We start from the raw sequence: 21,298 nt of genomic DNA on the forward strand, positions 1-21,298 counted from the left end.
GGGCAGGGGCGGGCAAGGAGCGGGGGGCGGGTTCGCCGGCACCAAGGAGTTGCTGGGACCCGCTGCGTGCCTTGCCAAGCTCGTGTGTGTGTGTGTGTGTGTGTGTGTGTGTGTGTGTGTGGGAGAGAGAGAGAGACAGACAGACAGACACACACGCACAACGTCGAACGCACTGGGAGTGTGTGGCAGGGTGTATGGTTGTGTGCATTTTTGTGCTGCAGGGTGTGAGGTGATTTGTACCTGAAGCTGCGTGGTAATAGCATTTTTAAAAATTATTTATTTAATTTTATTTTTATTAATTCATTTATTTTAATTTGACCAGAGAGAGAGAGGGAGAGAAAATGAAAAAGCAAGTCACCAGGCCTGGGACTCAAATTGTTGTCGGCCATGTGGGAGAGTCAGTGCCTTAACCACTCCACCACCTGCTAGTCCCAATAGAATTTTTGATACAGGATTTGTCTGATACAATAAGAAACCTCTGCTCTTGTGGTTTGTTTGTGAAGGATCTCTGTATTTCCGGATTTGTATCCGTAACTTGAGTAACTGGTGATGGTATGTGTTATGTGACCGTACATTTCTTGTGCTTGTATTTCAGAGTATAAGGGTTTGACTGGCAAATGACCCTGTGTGTGATCGTGTGTAGCAGTGACAAAATGATGGTCAAGTAATTATATTTCTTCTTTGAGTACTAATTTGATGAATCTGACAAGTAATTTAGACCTTTTTTTTCTGTTTATTTTTTTGCTACAGGGTGCATACACTTGCCAAAGAGACAGAGAGAAAGTGAAAGTTTACCCCTTATGCTCCCCAGGGAGGATGGCTACACCACAATTCCTTCTTCTCCTCTGTTTTCCTCTCAGGATTTTGGGCATGCACACGTGCCCAGTGTGATTCTCAAGCCACAGGATCTGGGACACCAACTACAAAGATGAGCATATGGAATTCAATACCTTAACCTCCAGGCCACCTGCTGGCCCCTTCATGATTTTTTCAAAATAATTTCAAAGCCAATTCTTATGTAAATGTTTTTTCATCTGCTGTAGTATTCCCAAAGTAGACAGCCATTATTTTCTGTTATTAGAGGGACATTACTGGGTATGGTCGAGAGAGTATCAATTGATGAAATAATATAATAACTGTATACATAAGAATTAATTTTAGCAGAGTTCAGCATTAGTTGTATTTCTTGAATTCTATAGCAAACCCTCTTCTCATTTTCTGACAAGCAAACCTTGGCTTTCACAGAGAACATAACTTTAAGGCTGCACAGTCTATTGGTAAGTCTGAATTTGTTTTCACTGGACAACCTTGGGGTTTTTTTTGTTTGTTTTTCAAAGAATTATTTATTATGATGATTCTTTTTCTTAGGAAAGATTTTTACTATAGAGTGTGCACTCGCTGGAAAGACAGAGAGAGAGACAGAAAGCAAGAAATCACCCCCCACCCCGGGGAGAATGTCTATGTGGCAATCTCTTCTCCTCCATTCTCTTCTTGAGATTGGCATGCACACAGGCACTCAGTGTGAGTTTTAAGTCACTAGCTCCAGGACTCAAAGCTCGATCAACTAGTGGATGTCCAACAACATAACCATTATACCATCTGCTGGTCCCATTATAATTATTTTTCTTTAATTTGACCAGAGAGAGAAAGAGAGGAAAAGTAAGAAAGCAAGCTGCTAGGTCCAGAACTTGAACCCTGATTGGCCATGTGGGAATCCAGTGCCTTTAACCACAATGCCATATGCGGCCTCAGTTGATTGTGACTTCCAGCACAGAGAAGACAACGCTGTAATTTCACTACTACTTCAGGGGAAAAAATTAATAAGACTTGTTCTTTCAAATATTTTTATCTCTTCCCAGTATGTGATGAGGGAATGGAGTTTGGTGACCAGGATGGTTAACTGAATCAGTCTTTCTGCATCATTAGGAATAGCTATGTGAAATAGAGGTAGTAAAAATGCACTGACCTAGAGTGAGTCAAAGTAGAGCAAGAATTATGCCAGAGTATATTTGGGAGATGTAGATTGATGTTTTGCTGTTTTGTTTTTGTTTTTAGAGGTGACACATTCTGGTTTCAAATTGAACAGCATGGGGGACCAGTAGGTGGCATGGTGGTTAAGGCGCTGGAAACTCCCACATGGCCGACCAAAGTTCGAATCCCGGACCTGGTGGCTTGCTTTCTCACTTTCTCTCTCTCTCTCTGATCAAATTATAGTAAAAGAATGAATAAATAAAATTAAATAAATCATTTTAAAAAACAAGTTGAACAGCATAAATCAATCTCAAGTCATATCTGTGTGATTCTGAGTTCTCTCTTTTGGGTTTTCAACAGTTGTTATGAACACTTACAAGAAAAAGAAAGCTATTGTTTAGAAGAGGAAAGCAAGAATTGCTAACCAGAGATGAATAGATTTTATGCAGATGGGCTTCCTGTTGTATATTAAAGCTGTGACATTTTAAAGGTGTTGATATGTGATTTTTTTTTCAAATTATTTATTTTATTTGTTACTATTAAGTAATCATAATAAGTTTAAGTTTGCTATAAGGCACATGTGCTCACTGGAGCAAGAGCATGCAAGTGAGAGAGTGCAAGAAAAGGAGAGGAAAAGTGAAAACGCAAGCCAGCAGCTCCAGGACTTGAACTGCAGTCAGCCATGTGGGAATCCGGCATGTTAACCATCATACCACCTGCTGGTTCATGGTGTGATATTTTTTAAATAATGAAAGTATAGGAGTCAGCAGGTGGCATGGTGGTTCAGGCACTAGATTCCCATTTCCCTGACTGAGGTTCAATTCCCAGACCTGGTGACTTGAAACACGCCAGGCGTGTGTGTGTGTGTGTGTGTGTGTGTGTGTGCCCCAAATCCCAAGAGAATGGAGAAGAAAGGATTTGCTTTCTGTGTGTGTGTGTGTGTGTGTGTGTGTGTGTGTCCAGTGAGCACATGTGCCTTATAATAAAAATCTCTAAAAAAAAGAAGAAAAAAGGTATAGGGGAGTTTATCAGATTCTCAGAGATATTATACCCCAAAAAGGTTAAGGCCATTATAAATACAGATTGCAAGAACTGAGTGGATTTTTTTTTTAGCACACTAGATGAATAATTAGTATAAAATAGTGTATATTTTATAGAAGGCTATATCTCATACTCCTGTTAATGGTGAACTTTGGGATGAGAAGGGAGAACTTAGGATGAAGAAGAAGTAAATGTCAAAAGCAACTTAAGCATTATTAATAATTTCTCAGTAAGAAAAATCATGTATTTAAATTTTTATTTTAAAATTCAAAAGAAAATGGAGATGTTGAAGATTTTGGAGCAAGAAATTGAGCCAAGGAACCTGGACTATAGAAGCAGGAAAAAAATGCAGAAAAACTTACCTGCAGAGGAAAAGGAATACTTAGGCAAAAGATTTTCATAGACCTGAAATGCATTTGTTTATGTGTGAGTCCAGTGTCTTAAGCACCACACCAGCTGCTGCCACATTTGTTTATATGAAATTATCAGTTTGAGATGTATGTCCTTATGACTCATATTGATTTGCACACCTTTAAGAATTAGTTGTCTCTTCAATCTAGCAATGGATCAGTTCTGTGGTAGTTGGTGCCCCTAAACAGCACTGGTAAGTGTGTTCTCCTTCCTAGCACTAGATTGTTTTCTTTCAGAGTCGTTGTCAATATTGTCACATGATTTTGACCTTTTTCCAACAGATTAGTTTCATACAGGTACATATGAGTCAAGCATCTTGTGATCCTGGGAAAACATTTGAAGCACTTTGGTAATTTATTTTAGAGAGATTTTTGCTATAGGGCAAGTACACTTACTAGAGACAGAGAGAGAGAAAGTGAAAAAGCCACTTTCCTGGGGGAGGGGGGGTGGCCATGCCACAATCCCTTCTCCTCCATTCTCCTCTCGGGATTTTGGGCATGCATTCATATGCACTTGGCATGAATTTCAAGTTGCTGAACCCAGGACTCAAAGCACAGTAGGCCATGTGGGAGTCCAATGCCTTAACCACTATACAACCTGCTGGCCTCAGCACTTTGGTATTTTCATAATTATTTTTCCCTATATGTTTATTTTGGAAAATGTTAAAGCTATTGGAAAATTAAAAGAATAGTATAATGATGTACATTGTTTATACTTCACCTAGAATAACCAGGTTTTATTTTGAAAAATTATTTTATTTAACTTTACTTATTATTATTATTTTTAAAAATTTTGACTAGGGAACCAGCAGTTAGCGTAATGACTATGTCGCTAGACTCCCATGTAGTCAACCGCGGTTCACATCCCGGACCTGGTGGCTTAAAACTCACGCCGGGCGCGTGTGCGTGCATGCCCAAGATCTCGAGAGGAGAATGGAGGAGAAGGGATTGCAGCGTGACCATCCCCCCTGGGGGGGGTGATTTCTCGCTTTCTGTCTCTATGTCTCTCTCTGTCTGTCTGGCGAGCGCATGCACCCTATAGTGAAAAACCTCTCAAAAAAATTTTTTTTGACTAGACAGAGAGAGAGAAAAAAAAAAACGAGAAAGCAAGCCACCAGGTCCAGGACTCAAATTGTGGTTGGCCATGTAAAAGTCCAGCGCCTTTAACCATCATGCCACCTTCTAGCCCCAGAATTACCATTTTTAACATTTCGCACCATTTGTTTAATCCCTATGTGTATTTATTTATTTGTAAGAGTTGTTTTTTATTTAACTTAGTTGATTTATTTCAATTTGACCAGAGAAGAACAAAGTGAGAGAAAGAGAGGGAAAGTGAGAAAGCAAGTCGCCACATCTGAGACTTGATGACCAAAGTCAGCCACGTGGGAGTCCAGTGACCTTAACCACCACGCCACCTGCCAGCCCCCCATGTGTATTTATGTATTTTCATTTTTTCTCAACATTTATGAGTAAGCTGCAGTCACCATATACTTCATCACTAAGTATTTGAACATGCATCTGTAAGAACAGGTTGTTCTCCTACATCACCTCAAAACATGAATACACACATACACACACACAACACCCCAATAATTCATAATATTTAATATGTAATCCATATTTAAGTCTCCCCAGTTATTTCTCAAATGTTCTATTTGTATAATTTAAAAATTGACCAACAATCCCAATCAAGGTCACATATTTTACTGGATGGGCTTATTTTTTTCATTTCTAGAAAAGTATTCTCTTTACCTGTTTTTGTGTTTCACAACCACATTTTTGAAGAGTTGAACCTAGAATATTTGTCTTGTAGAATGTCTAACATTCTGGATTTAGGTGTTCTATCATAATTAGGTTAAGTTTCAATCTATTTGGCAAGAATTCTAGGGTTACTTATGTGTTCTTCCTATCATATCACATCAAGAAACACATAATTTGGCACCAGCAGTTAGTGTAATGGCTATGTTGCTGGACTCCCATGTAGTCAAACGCGGATCGAGTCCCAGACCTGGTGGCTTAAACTCACACCAGGTGCGTATGAGTGCATGCCCAAGATCCCAAGAGGAAAATGGAGGAGAAGGGATTGCAGCGTGGCCATCCCTCCTGGGGGCGTGATTTCTTGCTTTCTATCTCTCTGTCTCTGTCTGTCTTTCTGGCGAGCGCACATGCTGTATAGCAAAAACCTCTCAAAAAAAAAAAAAAAAAAAAAGAAAGAAAGAAACACATAATTTCAGTTTGACATTATTGGTGATACAAAATTTGATCACTTTGGTTCAAGTAGAATGTAAATGTGATTTGTCCATGGTAAAAGATACCTTTTTTCTTTGTAGTCAAAGAGTAATCTGGTGGAAATACTTTTCAGATAATTTTAGATATAACTGATTACCTAAATGTTTTTGTATTGTTGATAATCCTTGCCTAAATCAGTTACTAAATTAGAGGTAACAAAATGGTGTTTGTAACTTTATCATTTCCTTCCTTTTTATAAAAGAGCTTTGGCATTACCACCATTTCCTTCTCTACCCCTATATTTTTTTCTCTTTTGAGTACTGCTATGACTCAGATTAAGAATTATTATTATTATTATTTAAATCTAAAATGCTTTAGCCTCCAAACAGAATAACCAAACAGATTTTTCTCAGCATTTTTTAAAAAATTTTGCTAGAGGGAATGTGTACTCACTGGAGACAGAGAGTGATGGAAAATGAGAAAGCATCTTCTTTGGGGGGTAGCCATGCCACAATCTATTCCCTCCTGTTTCTCCTTTCAGGATTTTGGGCATGTATGCACATGTGCCTGGAGTGTTTTTCAAGCTGCTGGGTCCAGGACCTGAACTGTAGAGTTGGCCATGTGAGACCCAGCCACCTTAACCAGCATGCTACAGCTGGCCATATGTTTTGCCTTTTCATGGGTCTTGTTTCCCCATAAGGTGATCGACCTTATCTACTGGGAGATTTGTAGTCTGACTAGTCTAGAACTAACTAAACAAATGTAGTTTTTCACGGCTTATTTTTTCACTCATTCCCCAGTGTGGCCATCTCAGGATCCTGCTGTCTCCTGAGAAGAAGAAGAAATGGCAAAGTCCCACGTGAGTTTTAAATGATATGTTTATTTTACTATATTATTCTGCAATGCAGATAAAAATTACAATAATCTCAACAATAATATGAAGAAAGCCTAAATAGATGAAAATCAGTGAGGAAAAAATATAAATTATTAATACTAGGAGAAAATTACTATTACAATATATAGAAATAAGTTCATTTAGCAATGTTTCAAATTTAAGTCTGACCTTCATAGGAAAAATAAGTTGCAATATAAAATTAGCAAAATTCATTACATAGTTTGTACTGTCATGATAAAGTCTATTAATTTAGACATTTTTGTGAAGAGTTGGAGATGAAGTGGTTATAAACCACATTTCCTACCTCCAGCAGCAGTCGACTTCTCTGTCTAGAACCCAGGAGTGAGAGATTCAGAATCGAATCTCTTTTCCCTCTCCTTTCTTGTAACAGTTTTTTGATCTTCAGCTACACTTTTTGGTTTTGTGAGGAATCTTACCATCAAATACAATGTCTAGCAATGTTACCAACAAGACAGATCCTCACTTCATGAACTCCTGTGTATTCATTGGGAATCTCAGTACTCTTGTGGTCAAGAAGTCTGATGTGGAGGCTATTTTCTCAAAGTATGGCAAAATTGTGGGTTGCTCTGTTCATAAGGGCTTTGCCTTTGTTCTGTATGTTAACGAGAGGCATGCCTGGGCTGCTGTGGCAGGAGAGGATGGCAGAATGATTGCTGGCCAGGTTTTAGATATTAATCTGCTGCAGAACCAAAAGTGAACCAAGGAAAAGCAGGTGTGAAATGATCTGCAGCAGAAAGATACTGCTTATCTTTTGACTTTGACTATGACTTTCAATGGGATGTAGTTACCCAGCACGTGTTTCACCACCACCTCCTATTACTCATGCTATAGTGCCCTTGAAATGCCAGCGTGTATCAGGAAACACTTCACGAAGGGGCAAAAGCTCCACTTCTAAGAGTGGACAACAAGGTTCCTCTTCCAAGTCTAGAAAGTTGAAAGGAGATGACATTCAGGTCATTAAGAAGGAGTTGACCCAGATAAAACAAAAAGTGGATTCTCTTCTGGAAGACCTGGAAAAAATCGAAAAGGAACAAAGCAAGCAAACAGGAGAGGACCAGGAAGCATCGCTAACGACATGTGGTCTGGCAGACTGAAGGAGTTGGCCACATACTCTTTCCTGTGACAGTTGATTTTTTTTTTTTTTGTGGAGAGATTTTTGCTATAGGGCGTGTGCGCTCGCCAGAAAGACAGAGAGAGAGAGATAGAAAGTGAGAAATCACCCCCCAGGGGAGATGGCCATGCCACAATCCTTTCTCCTCCATTCTCTTCTCGGGATCTCGGGCACACATGCACATGTGCCCAGCATGAGTTTAAGCCACGGAGTCTGGGACTTGAACTGCAGTCAGCTACATGGGAGTTCAGCGACATAGCCATTATGCTAACTACTGGTGCCAGACAGTTGATTTTTTTTTTATAACCTGAGGAAAATTTAGCTGCACCAACGTCAACTGAGTTTTCAATTTCTGCACCCTAGTTCAGATCACCTCAACCAAGAAAATGAATTTGGAAGCATCCAAGAAAAGCTACCCTGATAACTCAAAGAAACCAGTTGAAAATAGTAAACAAATACAGTATAGAAAAGTGAGTAATCCAGGGGCTGGCAGGTGGTATGGTGGTTAAGGATGCTGGACTCCCACATGGCTGACCATGGTTTGAGTCCCAGACCTAGCAGCTTGCTTTCTCACTCTCTCTCTCCTCGCTCACTCTGTCTCTCCCTGGTCAAATTAAAATAAATAAATAAAATTAAATAAAAAAAAGGAAAGTGAGTGATCCATAAATGAGTTACATATAATAGTATAGGCTACTAAGTATGTTTAAATGGCTTCACTTTCCCCTATCAGTGGTGTACCTCACAGAAATCAGCAATAATTTATACTGCAGTTTTCAATCTGTTAAGGAACACTGTTTTAGTGAATTTTAGTATTTGGAAGGACCATGGGATAAAGTGAAAATATGGCCAGTTAAACAGCAGAGGAAAAGATGAACATTGATTATTTGCCTGGCTAGGATTAAGGTTTTTCAAGTGTTTAAGATCAAAGACTAAATTCAGGGGTGTTCGAAAGTTCCAGCTTTTATTATTTTTTTAATCAAATCTGTTTTAAGGAATTAAAGTATGTCAAGAGGCAGCCTTAATACATAATAGATCCTTGCATTAGTAACTGAAGGTAATAGGAATTATTTTAAAATCTCAGTCATAAAACGTAGGCTTGCTTAAGGAGTGTGGAGTGAGACCAGCAGAGGGCATAATGATTACATCGCTGGACTTCCATGTAGTCAACCATGGTTTGAGTCCCGGATCCGGTAGCTTAAACTCAAACCGGGAGCATGTGTGTGCCTGCCCAAGATCCCGAGAGGAGAATAGAGGAGAAGGGATTGAGGCGTGGCCATCCACCCTGGGGGGTTGATTTCTTGCTTTTCATTTCTCTGTGTCTCTCTGTCTTTCTGGCAAGCGCACTTGCCCTATAGCAAAAAAACTCTCCAAAAAAAAAAAAAAAAGGTGTGGAGTTACAGCCCTGTTGTGTATTATTGTGAGACTCCCACCACTTAAGTTAGAACTACAAAGCATAATGAGAAGATCATGTAATAGGGTAAACAATAAAGACAAAATAGTTGATAGAAAGGATTTGACGCCCAGGATAAACGGAGGTAAAGGCATAATGTACATTGGTCTCATTTCCACTTCTGTGCATGTTAGGTTATTGTTTCAAGTGGCACATAGGAATTATGTCCTATTCTGAGAGATTTGTAAAAATAACTTCTACAAGCCTTATCACAAATACAGAAAATTTGTAATTACAACAGTTGTCAAACATTTTTTTTTGGAGAGGTTTTTTGTTTTGTTTTGTTTTGTTTTTTTGTTATAGGGCATGTGCGCTCACCAGAAAGAGAGAGACAGAGAGATAGAAAGCAAGAAATTACCCCCCAGTGAGGATGGCCATGCCACAATCCCTTCTCCTCCATTCTCCTCTCGGGATCTTGGGCACACACACACATGCGCCAGGCGTGAGTTTAAGCCACCGGGTCCAGGGCTCGAACTGCGGTCGACTACTTGGGAGTTCAGCGACATAGCCATTACACTAATTGCTGGTCCCACAGTTGTCAAACTTTAAAGTTAATGATTCCTAACCAAGTACAGTAGCTTTTTAAGTCCTGATATACAGTTGTGCATGCCAGACTGGTAAAATATCTGTTTGGGAACCATATTTCTGATGTTGGGGTGATTGAAATTCAGTACCAAGATAGAGGACTGAGGCATAAAACTACCCATTGTATGAGAAAGGGAGTGGAACACATTAGCTGGGAAAACCTTCTAAGAGTGTAAGGGTGACTGGCTCATAATGAAGTTAGTAACAGGATGCCTATGCATATCATTTTGAGAGTTCATTCAGTACAATAAAAGGGTTATTAGGAAGCTATAAAAAAGTAGCTGAAAGGATCAAATTGAAGTATGTGCCTGAATTGAAGAACGTGCACCAAAGTATAGAAAGCACCTGTAGCAGCATCTGGTAGAGGTCAAAGGTAGGAAAACTAGAGTAGTGGGAGACAAAATTCTTTATTACCTGAGACTCAAGCAAATCATGTTTATGTAAGCCAAATTATCATATTTGGCTACCACACTGAAAACTAGAACTCTCAACAAAATTTTGTGGTGATAGGAAAGAAGAAAAAAGAAAAAGCCTATTAATTTCTTGAAGGAAAATAAAATATTTTCATTAGAGAAAAGTAAAATGCTTTGATAAAAGATGGCGTTATGTCTACATCACTGGACTCCCATGTAGTGGACAGTAGCTTGAGTCCTGGGCTCAGTGGCTTAAACTCATGCCGGGCACGTATGCATATGTGCCCAAGATCCTGAGAGAAGAATGGAGGAGAAGGGATTGCAGCATGGCCATCCCACAGGGTGATTTCTCACTTTCTGTCGCTCTGTCTCTCTCTGGCTTTCTGGGGAGCACACGTGCCTGATAGCGAAAACCTCTCCAAAAAAAAGAAAAAATGTTTTTCCATGGGCCAGGAAGTGGCACAAAGGTTAAGGCTGGATCCTTCATGGCCAGCTGCATGGTTTGAGTCCCAGGTCCATTGGTTTGAGAAGCACATCAGGAGTGTGTGTATGTGTGTCCAAAATCACAAGAGAAAAATGGAGGGAAGAGATTGCAGCATGGCCTTAACCCCAGGGAGATGATTTCTCACTTCCCATCCCCCATCCCACCCATGAGTACACACATGCTAAAGCCAAACTAAAAAAAGTGTTTTCAGGATGGCCCTGTGACCTGGTGGTTGAGACAGCCAGACCTACAGAACTGACCAGGTGGTTTTAATCCCAGCCCTGGTAGCTTGAAAAACACACCAGGCATGTGTACATGCATGCCCCAAATTCCAACAGGACAGAGAAATGCAGAAGGAATTGTGGCATGACCACACACATGGAGAGTGCTTTCTCCCTCTCTGTCTCTCTCTCTTCTGGCAAATACACACATCCTCTGGCAGTAAATAATAATAATATTGCATGTTCTGTTTTTGATCCCATCTTCTAGAACCTTTCTCCATTATAAGTTAATACTCAAATATATTCAATAGTTCTTTGCCATGACTCACACAGCTGAATGCATTTTCTGAGTGGGGGAAGAGGGCTATGGATTAGAAATAAACATAAAAGTAAACATACAAATACATACAAGTAAAGAAAAGTGGGGATCAGGTGGTCTCAACTTCTCTGATGGAGATAACTGCAGTCCTAAACTGGTTCCAGGTTTATTGTTTTAAAGGGCAAAAAATAGGGGAAGGGGAAGTGGAATGCAAGCCAGTTGTTTTCAGATGTTAATCTGCTGAATATACTAAGACACCTGGTGACATGTAGTTCTGTGTAAGTTTTTCCTAATCTTTTTGGGCAAATTCTGTTGAAACACTGTGATTTCCTTTAGACCAATACTGCTCTGCAGTTTTAGTAACAACAGGTAACTAGAGTACTCACATGTCAATGGCATTCATGGTCCTGCAAATGACTGCTCATGGAACCGTGTTTCTGCATGTGTCTAAAGGTCACCATGTTTGCACAGATTGGCCAGTCTCCATAGTTCTTTATTGCCTTATTCCCCTTTCTTTACTCTCTTCATTTTCCACATGCAAGGAGAAAACAAACAGAAACTGTTGTTTTGTCTATATGTTCTCACTAGTTACTTACAATGTAGATGTTAAGAGCACAGACATTGGAAGTAAAGAGATGTAGATTTAAAAAAAAAAAAAAAAAAAAAAGAGATGTAGATTTCAATCCTGGCTCCACCACTTTCTAATTGAGGCAAAATTTGAGCCGATGGGTGACATGGAGGTTTAAAGTACTGGATTCCATAGGGCTGACTGCATGGACCTGGCAATTTGAAAATGATGCCCAGGTATATGAGCACGCGTGCCCAAAATCCAGAGAAGAAAATGTAAGAGAAGGGATTGTGGTGTGGCCATACCCCCAGCAGTGGTTTCTCACTTTCCCTCTCTCTGTCTCTCTTTGGTGAGCTCACACACCCTATACCAAAAAAGAAACAATAAACAAAAAAAAAAAAAAAGAGAGAGAGAGACAAAATCCTTAGATGGTGGGGGTTTTTTGAGCATTAATGAGTTTTTTTGTTTGTATTTTTTTTTTGTAAGTTGCTTAGAGCTATTGTTGGTACTTGTAAGTGATCAATTAATTATCTACCTCATATTTTTTTCAGAAATAGGAGGTCTGGTGATTAAGGCACTGGATTTCCACATGGCCAACTGAGGTTTGAGTGCCAGACATTTCTCTTTACCTTTCTTTCTCTGTCTGTCTCTCTCTAGTCAAATTAAATAATAATAATAATAGCAAATGGAATTAAATAAATAAATAATTGTTTTTTTTAATTAAGAAAGAAACCATTCTTATGACTCAGATATTAGCAATTTCTTTTTATCTCATTCTGTTTGTATTATTTCTGTAAGAAAGTCCTCAAAGTATGGGATATTTGAAAGTGTAGAATTATCAATATAAATAAAGTTTTTTTTTCTGATTTCCACATTCTTTTGGAAATCAAGTTTTTGGGTTCTTTTTTAAAAAAAATTGCTTTCCTGAGCATATGTGTGGTCACCAGGGAGAGACAGAGTGAGAGAAAAAATGAAAAAGCACCCCCAATGGGGTGTGGTCATTCCATCATAATCCCTTTTCTTTCCTCTCTCCTTCCTTTTAAGATTTTGGGCACACACATACATGTACCCAGCATATTTCTCAAGTCACCTGATAAGGTTTAAAGCTACCCAGTTGGCCATGTGGGATCTGAAAGGGTTAAATGTTCCCCAAGCACCTTAGGAATGAAAAAGGTTCTTTTCTGTACTTTTCTCTTTTGAGTTTGTGAATTCCTTCACAGCCCACAATCAAGGCCACTCTAACATATTGCAGAGATCACCAGAATAGGATCTCACTGCCATGGGCTATCTATCCACCAGGCCATGGACTGACCCAAGTTTGGGGGTGGGGAGTTGTTGGTTTGTTTTATGAGAAAGGAAGTCAAAATCTGGTTTTCATTACTTCTTTTTTAAAAAGACATCTGAAATATTTTCCTTGGCTTCATCATATTATTTTATCTTGATGCTGGTTAAACTCATCTAATAATGTAACATCAGTTTTCCATTAATGAATTAATTTTTAAAAGAATTGTTTTATTTAACTTTATTATTATTTTCCAGTTTTGAATAGAGAAACAAAGGAAGAGAGAGAGGAAAAGTGAGAAAGCAAGCCACCAGATTCAGGATTTGAACCGTGGTCAGCCATGTGGGAGTCTAGTGCTTTTAACCACCATGCCACCTGCCAGCCTCCATAATTAATTATTTTTATTTTTAAAATATTGTATAGTACCTTTTTTTAAATTAAAAAAGTACTTATTTCTTCCATGGACAAGAGGAACAGCATCCCCACCAGGGTTTTGACACTACAATCTACCCACAGTTTCAGCCATCTCTGGACCATAAACACACATTTGCCCAGAGTACTCAGGGAGGTCTCTAGACACAAAATCATGTGAGTCAGTGTTGCAGAGTTTGTATTTTACTGCTGCACCAGTATACCTCTGTCTAGCATCAATGAATCCTTTTTCTTTGCTTGCTTGTTTTTTTGTTTTTTGTTTGTTTGTTTGTTTTGTTTTTTTAAGAGAGAGATTTTTGCTATAGGGCTCATGGATTCTCCAGACAGAGAGAGAAAGAAAACAAGAAATCACCCCTGCCCCCCCCCAGGGGGCGGGGAGATGGCCATGCTGCAATCCCTTCTCCTCCATTCTCCTCTTGGGGATCTTGGGCATGCACACACACGTGCCCAGTGTGAGTTTCAGCCACCGGGTCTGGGACTCAAACTGTAGTCAATTATGTAGGAGTCCAACAACATAACTATTACACCATCTGCTGACCTCTGTTTATTTTTATGTTTTTGCTGTAGGACATGTGTACTCACCAGAGAGAGACAAAGAGGGAAAGTAAGAAATCACTCCCTAAAGGGGATATCCACACCACAATCTCTTCTCCATTTTCCTCTTAGGACTTTGGGCGCACACAGTGTGATTTTCAAGCTGCTGTGTTCAGGACTTTAACCACAGTTGCTCATGTGAGAGTCAAACACCTTAACCATCACACCACCTGCTGTCCCCTCCTTGCTTGTTTCTTAAGTGGGTGTTTGTCCTTGTAATTCTATTGGAAACCTCTTTCTCATTCCATTCTCCTTAGTAGCCTCAATAAATTATCACATTCTATGGTGATGGCTTTACCTACTATACCTTTGTAGATAACTGATTATCAAATTACTCATTTCCTTTCTAATCCCTATTCAAGTTTGGTTGTTGTTTGTTTTTGTATTTGCTATAGGGCACATGTGCTCACCAGAGAGAGAGGGGAAAATTTAGAAATCAGCCCTCAGTAGGAATGGCCATGCCGCAATCCCTTCTCCTCCCTTCTCCTCTCAGGATTTTGGGCACATACATGTGTCTGGCCTGATTTTTAAGCTGCTGGGTCCAGGACATGAACTGCTGTTGGCCATGTAGAAGTTCAGCATCTTAACTAGCACGCTACCAGCTGGCCTCTTGTTTGAGGTTTTGATTAACAGACTGATGGATATGTGTACCTGGTTATTCTACAGAAAACTTAAATTTTATATGTCCAAAATTTCACTCTCACCTGATTTATCACCCTCTGCCTTCAACATCCTTTACCAGATCCTCTGTCTCAATGGATCACATAACCATCTCCTCTACACTTCCATCCCTATTATATCCCAGTGTAAGGTCTCCTTTATATGTAGTAGATGATGAACCTTTAAGTTAACTGAAGCAATGAAAAAGTTTATACTTAAAGAAAATATTCTATATGACAGTCTCACCTAGAATGCAGAATGAAACTAGATAAATATTGGGTACATATATAGATTTTTTATGAATTCTGACACCTGAATGCTTTCAGAATATGTCATCCAGTGCTCTATATTGTTACAGGGAGTAGTAACATTCAAAGATGTGGCTGTTGACTTTACACAGGAGGAATGGCAACAATTGAAACCTACTCAGAGGAATTTGTATAGGGACGTGATGCTGGAGAACTATAAAAACCTATTAACAGTAGGTAAGGATGATCTCTCTGTGAAAATCAGATTCTGTCTCTCGGAATTATGGGAAGTCAATACATGGCATAATGAGTACAACCTTGAATTGTTGAATTAAAAGATTCTTACTTCCATTATTCACATGATATGTATTTCCAGAAGACCCTTCATTGTATATCCCTAGAACCTAACACCATCCTTCATGAGAAATTCTGACCCTCCAGAGATTCAACTTAAATTCTAGGATGGTCCTTTGTCCCTAGCATTAATACGCAAGTCATATCTTTTGATAAACAGGCTACCAACTCACCAAACCAGATATCATTTCCAAGTTGGAACAGGAAGAAGAGCCATGGGTTGTAGAAGAAGCAATGTTAAGGAGATACTCAGGTGAGTAAACAAAGACACGTGTGGATGGTGCTAAGTCACATGACATTTTGTCAGAGGATGACACCTCTGAAATGTTTTTTAAGATGATTTTCTTAAAAATCCTGTCTTTTGAATGACAGTTATTAGAACTTCCTTAGAAACCTAAATGACACTCCCAGGTATTTCCTTTTTGAGAGTTTTTTGTTGTTTGTTTGTTTGTTTGTTTTAGTTTGTTTGCTTTAGGGCATGTGTGCTCACTAGAAAGACAGAGACAGAAAGTGAGAAATCAACTCCCAGAGGGGATAACCATGCAGTAGTCCTTCCCTTCCACACTCCTCTCAGGATTTGGGGTATGCATACACACATGCCTTGTATGAGTTTCAAGCCACTGTGTCTGGGACTCACCTGCAGTTGGCCATGTGGAAGTCCAACACCTCAACCACCATGCCACTTGCTGGTCACCTTCCAGTTATTCTTATGTATCAGAGCTCTCTCTATTTTTTTCCATTATATTTTGAGAATTAGCCTTCCCTAAATTCTGGATGCCAAATCTTTTTTTAAAATACTTTTTAAATTTAACTTTATTTACTTATTTTGAATTTGACCAGAGAGGGACAGAGTAAGAAAGAGAGAGAGAGAGAAAATGAGAGAGCAAGCAGCCAGGTCCAGGACTTGAACCATGGTTGGCCATGTGGGAGACCAGCATTCCCAACCACCAGGCCACTTGCCAGCCCCTGGATGCTAGATCTTAATGCTTCCTATTATCTTGTTTTCATTATATTTGCCCTTTCACTTGTATCCACATTCTTCTCCTCCACTGAATACACTTATTTACTTACGTGTTCAGGCTTTCAAAGGTACCCAGTCTTGGGGCCAGCAGGTGGCACGGTGGTTAAAGTACTGGACTCCCACATGACCAACCGCAGTTCAGGTCCTGGACCTGGAGGCTTGCTTTCTCACTTTCCCTCTCTCTCTGGTGAACACACATCCTTAGAGGAAATTTTTAAAATAATAATAATAAATAAAATTAAATAAATAATTCATTTTAAAAAATATATACAGTCTTTCCAAAATTCTGACATTTTAGGTTCATTTTTTTCATTTTCTGGAGTCCCAGACCCAATGACTTGAAAAACACAAGAACAGAATGGATAAGGAATTAAGGCATGGCCATCCCCTTGAGGGGTTATTTATCACTTTCTGTCTTTCTGTCTCTGTTTGTCCAGTGAGTATACATACCCTACTGCAAAAAAAATCTTAAAAAAAAAAAAAAACATAGCCTATATACTTTGGTACTTTCTCTAATTATTTGTCCTTGTGTATGTGTGTGTGTGTTATTTTAGTGGAATTTTGGGAGCAAATGTACAAATGCATGTTGTTCAGTCAATTATGTTTAATTGCATGATTCACCTGATCACTTTACTCTCTGTAGTCATCTAGATGGATTCTTCTGATTATACTTTTACCTTTCTATCTTGTCACTTGTCACTTTTCTAACCCATTTCCTTGATTACTGTACTGTACAAAGTCACATTTAAAGTATTCATTGGGACCAGCAGTTGGTGTAATGGCTATGTCACTGGATTCCCATCTAGTTGACCACGATTCAAGTCCCAGACCTGGTGACTTAAACTCATGCTGGGTGTGTGTGCATGCATGCCCAAGATCCTGAGATGAGAATGGAGGAGAAGGGATTGTGGTGTGGCCATCCCCCCCCCCGGGGGGGTGATTTCTTACTTTCTGTCTCTCTGTATCTCTTTGTCTTTCTGGTGAGAGTATATGCCCTATAGGAAAAAAACTCTCCAAAATAAATAAATAAATAAAGTATTTATTAATCCTTATATTCATAAGTGTTAGTTTTTCTCCTCTTAAACTTTTAAGTTTTCCTTCTGAAACCAAGATGATACCGACTGTTTATATTTTTGATTCCTTTCATTTTGGGAGCTAAGTCCTGAAACCAAAAACTGATTCTACATTAGGTTATATCTGAATTATAACAATATAATTCTGGACATTTGTAAAAGATAGTTTTTATTCCTTTTTAGAAAAAGACTGGGAAGTTGGTGAACAGATGGAAGCAGAACAGCAAAGATTTGTCAAAAGAATGACAACCACACTAAAGAAAATCTTGACTAAGGAAAAAGGCAGTGACTTTAAAAACATTGGAAAAATGTCTCCTATGACTTCTGATATTAATTTTATGAGGAAATCCCTCTGTCAGTATGATTCTTTTGGGACAAGACTGAAACATAATTTAGACTTACCTACAAATGAGAGAAGCCATGTGACAAAGAAACATAATGAATGTAATAAGCCTGGAAAATCCTACCTTAAGTCATCCTCTATCACAGTAGACCCCTTTAAGTGTGCTCAGTGTAGAAAAGGCTTCATTCAGGAGTTGGATCTCATCAGACATCTGCGAATTCATACTGCGGAGAAACCTTATGAGTGTTACGAATGTGGAAAAGCTTTTAGTCGGAAGAGAAATCTCAGTTCTCATCAGAAAATTCATACAGGAGAGAAACCTTATAAATGTAATGAATGTGGAAAAACTTTCATTCACACATCAAATCTCATTAGACACTACAGAACTCACACAGGAGAAAAACCCTATGGATGTAAGGAATGTTTGAAAGCTTTCAGCCAGAAATCAAATCTCATTGAGCATGAGAAAATTCATACTGGAGAAAAACCATATGGATGCAATGACTGTGGAAAAACTTTCAGCCAGAAGAGAAACCTTAGTGAACATGAGAAAATTCATACTGGTGAGAAACCTTATGAATGTAATGAATGTGGGAAAGGCTTCTCTCGAATATCATCCCTTACTCTGCACATGAGAAGTCACACAGGGGAGAAACCCTATAAATGTAATATATGTGGAAAGGCTTTCTCTCAGTGCTCATTATTCATTATACATATGAGAAGTCATACAGGTGAGAAACCTTATAAATGTAATGAATGTAAGAAAGCCTTCTCCCGAAGGTCATCTCTTACTGTACATTTGAGAAATCATACAGGCGAAAAACCTTATGAATGTAATGATTGTGGGAAAGCTTTCAGTCAAAAAGAAAACCTCATTACACATCAGAAAATTCACACTGGGTATTCATTATACATACGAGAAGTCATACAGGTGAGAAACCTTATAAATGTAATGAATGTAAGAAAGCCTTCTCCCGAAGGTCATCTCTTACTGTACATTTGAGAAATCATACAGGCGAAAAACCTTATGAATGTAATGATTGTGGGAAAGCTTTCAGTCAAAAAGAAAACCTCATTACACATCAGAAAATTCACACTGGAGAGAAACCTTTTGAATGTGATAAATGTGGAAAAGCTTTTATTCAGTTGTCAAACCTTATCAGACACCAAAGAATTCATACTGGAGAAAAACCTTATACATGTAAGCAATGTGGGAAAGCATTTAGTCACAAATCTAATCTCACTGAGCATGAGAAAATTCATACTGGAGAGAAACCTTATGAATGTACTAAGTGTGAAAAAGCCTTTAGGCATAAGCAAAACTTCATTGAGCATGAGAAAATTCATACTGGAGAGAAACCTTATGAATGTAATGAATGCATGAAAGCCTTCTCTCGAATCTCGTCTCTGAATCTTCATCTGAAAAGTCATACAGAGGAGAAATCCTGTAAGTGTAACAAATGTGGGCTAGCATTCTCACAAGCCTCCTTACTTATACATATAAGATGTCATAGAAGTGAGAAATCATTAAATGTAAAGAATGTGTGGAGGCTTTTTCTCAGAAAACATTTGTTACTGTATATGCAAAAAGTCTGGGTCAGAAGGACAGTAAGTGTAATGAATGTGGAAACCCTTCTCTCAGATTTCAGCCCTTGCTTTACATGTGAGAACACATGCAGGTGAGAAGCCCTATTAGGGTAATGATTGTGGGTAAGCTTTCATCTAGAATTCATACCTCATTAGACATCAATGAATTCATAGTTGGTATAAACAAATTGAATCAGAAAAATTTCAGTAGGGATTCATATCTCATAGCTTATGTAAAAATTCATTCTGGGGGACCAGCAGATGGCATAATGGTTATGCCACTGGACTCTCACATGGTCAACTATGGTTCAAGTTTCGGACCTGGTGGCTTGAAACTCACACTAGGCATGTGTGGATGCATGCCCAAAATCCCAAGAGGAGAATGGAGGAGAAGGGATTGTGGCATGGCCATCCTCCCTGGGGGTGATTTCTCACTGTATCTCTGTCTCTCTCTGACAACTGCATGCATCCTATAGCAACAATATCTCTCAAAAAAAATAATTTCCTTCTGTACCAAAATGTTATGAAGGTAAAAAAACCTTCAACAAAAATTTAAAAACCCATATAGATTCACACTCAGGAAAAAAGACTGTTGGTATAGTGGAAAGCCTGTAGCCAACAAAAAGCTGCAGCAAACTTTGTACTTAACAGTGATATTCAGAAATATGACCATTAATGTTGTTGCAGAAAACAGACCACCAAAAAAACAAGTGCCACTAAGAGTAGGAGAACTCAGGTTTGTTACTCCGGCAGAACCAGAGGAGCTCATACTCCTAAATCTGGGCCTCAACTTATGAAAGTTACAGGAGTTATATAGTCAGAATCAGAGGTGCTACAGACAAAGAAAACTAGAAATGCTGCAAAATAGCTGTGTACCTTTCCCAGTTCCTATAGAGACTCACAATGTGTTGAAGTAGGCAGTTTACAAAAGAGGAACAGGTGTCAGTACTTTCCATTTGCAGGCATATTTTAGAAGTAGAGGTAGATAGCAAACAGGATCCATATCAGTGTCAGAAACAAGATATGAATGCCTGCTATAGCTACTGGGTCATAGGAAAAGTCATGATGTATTTTTCTATGTTTTTCTATGCAAAAAATGCGTCATGACCTTTCAGACAACCCAATGTTATTTATTAATAGTTGTACTGGATGAACTTGTCAATGAAATAATATGAGGAAAAGAAATACATTACACACATTTAAAAGAAAACAAAGGTTAAGATCATGACTTGAATCTTGGCTCTGCCACTTTCTGTGTGACTTTTCATTAAGCTACTTAACCTATCAGTAAAATGGGGATAATAGTGCCCACCTAATATTAACCCTATTATAATAGGGTTCTCTTTTTTTTAAGTTTTTGTTTTTTGTTTGTTTGTTTGTTTTGTTTCTTTGTTTTTGCAATAGGACACGTGCATTCACCGGAGAGACAGAGAGAGACAGACAGAAAGTGAGAAATCCACCCTTCCCCAGGGGGATGGCCACACCACAATCCCTTCTCCTCCATTCTCCTCTTGGGATTTTGAGCATGCATGCCCAGGAACCCAGGGTAAGTTTTAAGCTGCTGGATCCAGGATTCAAACTGTCAACTGTGGGAATTCAGTGACATAACCTTTATGCCACCTGCTAGTCCCTCTAATGTGTTCTTTTTGGGGTTTTTTGGAGAGGTTTTTGCCATAGGGTGCGTGCGCTCACCAGACAGACAGACAGAGAGAGACAGAGAGACAGAAAGTAAGAAATCACCCCCTGGGGAGATGGCCATGAAGCAATCCCTTCTCCTCCATTCTCCTCTTGGGATTTTGAGCATGCATGCCCAGGAACCCAGGGTAAGTTTTAAGCTGCTGGATCCAGGATTCAAACTGTCAACTGTGGGAATTCAGTGACATAACCTTTATGCCACCTGCTGGTCCCCCTCTAATGGATTCTTATACGAGTTGTTTTGTTTTGTTTTCTTAAGAAAGATTTTTTGCTATATGGCACATGTGTTCA

At 39.0% G+C, this 21,298-nt stretch overlaps 1 protein-coding gene and 1 pseudogene across 1 annotated transcript; both read left to right on the forward strand.

The window, feature by feature from the left end:
* The first annotated feature begins 19 nt into the window (after nucleotides 1-19).
* On the forward strand, nucleotides 20-19,556 carry LOC102483860 (zinc finger protein 569). The gene is given in 9 exon segments (XM_027765602.1): nucleotides 20-1,277; nucleotides 2,332-2,461; nucleotides 6,452-6,510; nucleotides 15,045-15,171; nucleotides 15,449-15,541; nucleotides 17,566-18,624; nucleotides 18,627-19,247; nucleotides 19,250-19,348; nucleotides 19,351-19,556. Coding segments are annotated over 7 exon segments (2,085 nt in total). The 5' UTR covers nucleotides 20-1,277; nucleotides 2,332-2,461; nucleotides 6,452-6,495; the 3' UTR covers nucleotides 19,422-19,556.
* LOC114004596 (heterogeneous nuclear ribonucleoprotein C pseudogene) lies at nucleotides 6,995-12,690 on the forward strand (annotated as a pseudogene).
* Nucleotides 19,557-21,298: the final 1,742 nt, after the last annotated feature.

This window comes from Tupaia chinensis, unplaced genomic scaffold (genome assembly GCF_000334495.1).
Source record: "Tupaia chinensis unplaced genomic scaffold, TupChi_1.0 Scaffold138910_1, whole genome shotgun sequence".
In the NCBI taxonomy this organism is placed as follows: domain Eukaryota; kingdom Metazoa; phylum Chordata; class Mammalia; order Scandentia; family Tupaiidae; genus Tupaia; species Tupaia belangeri.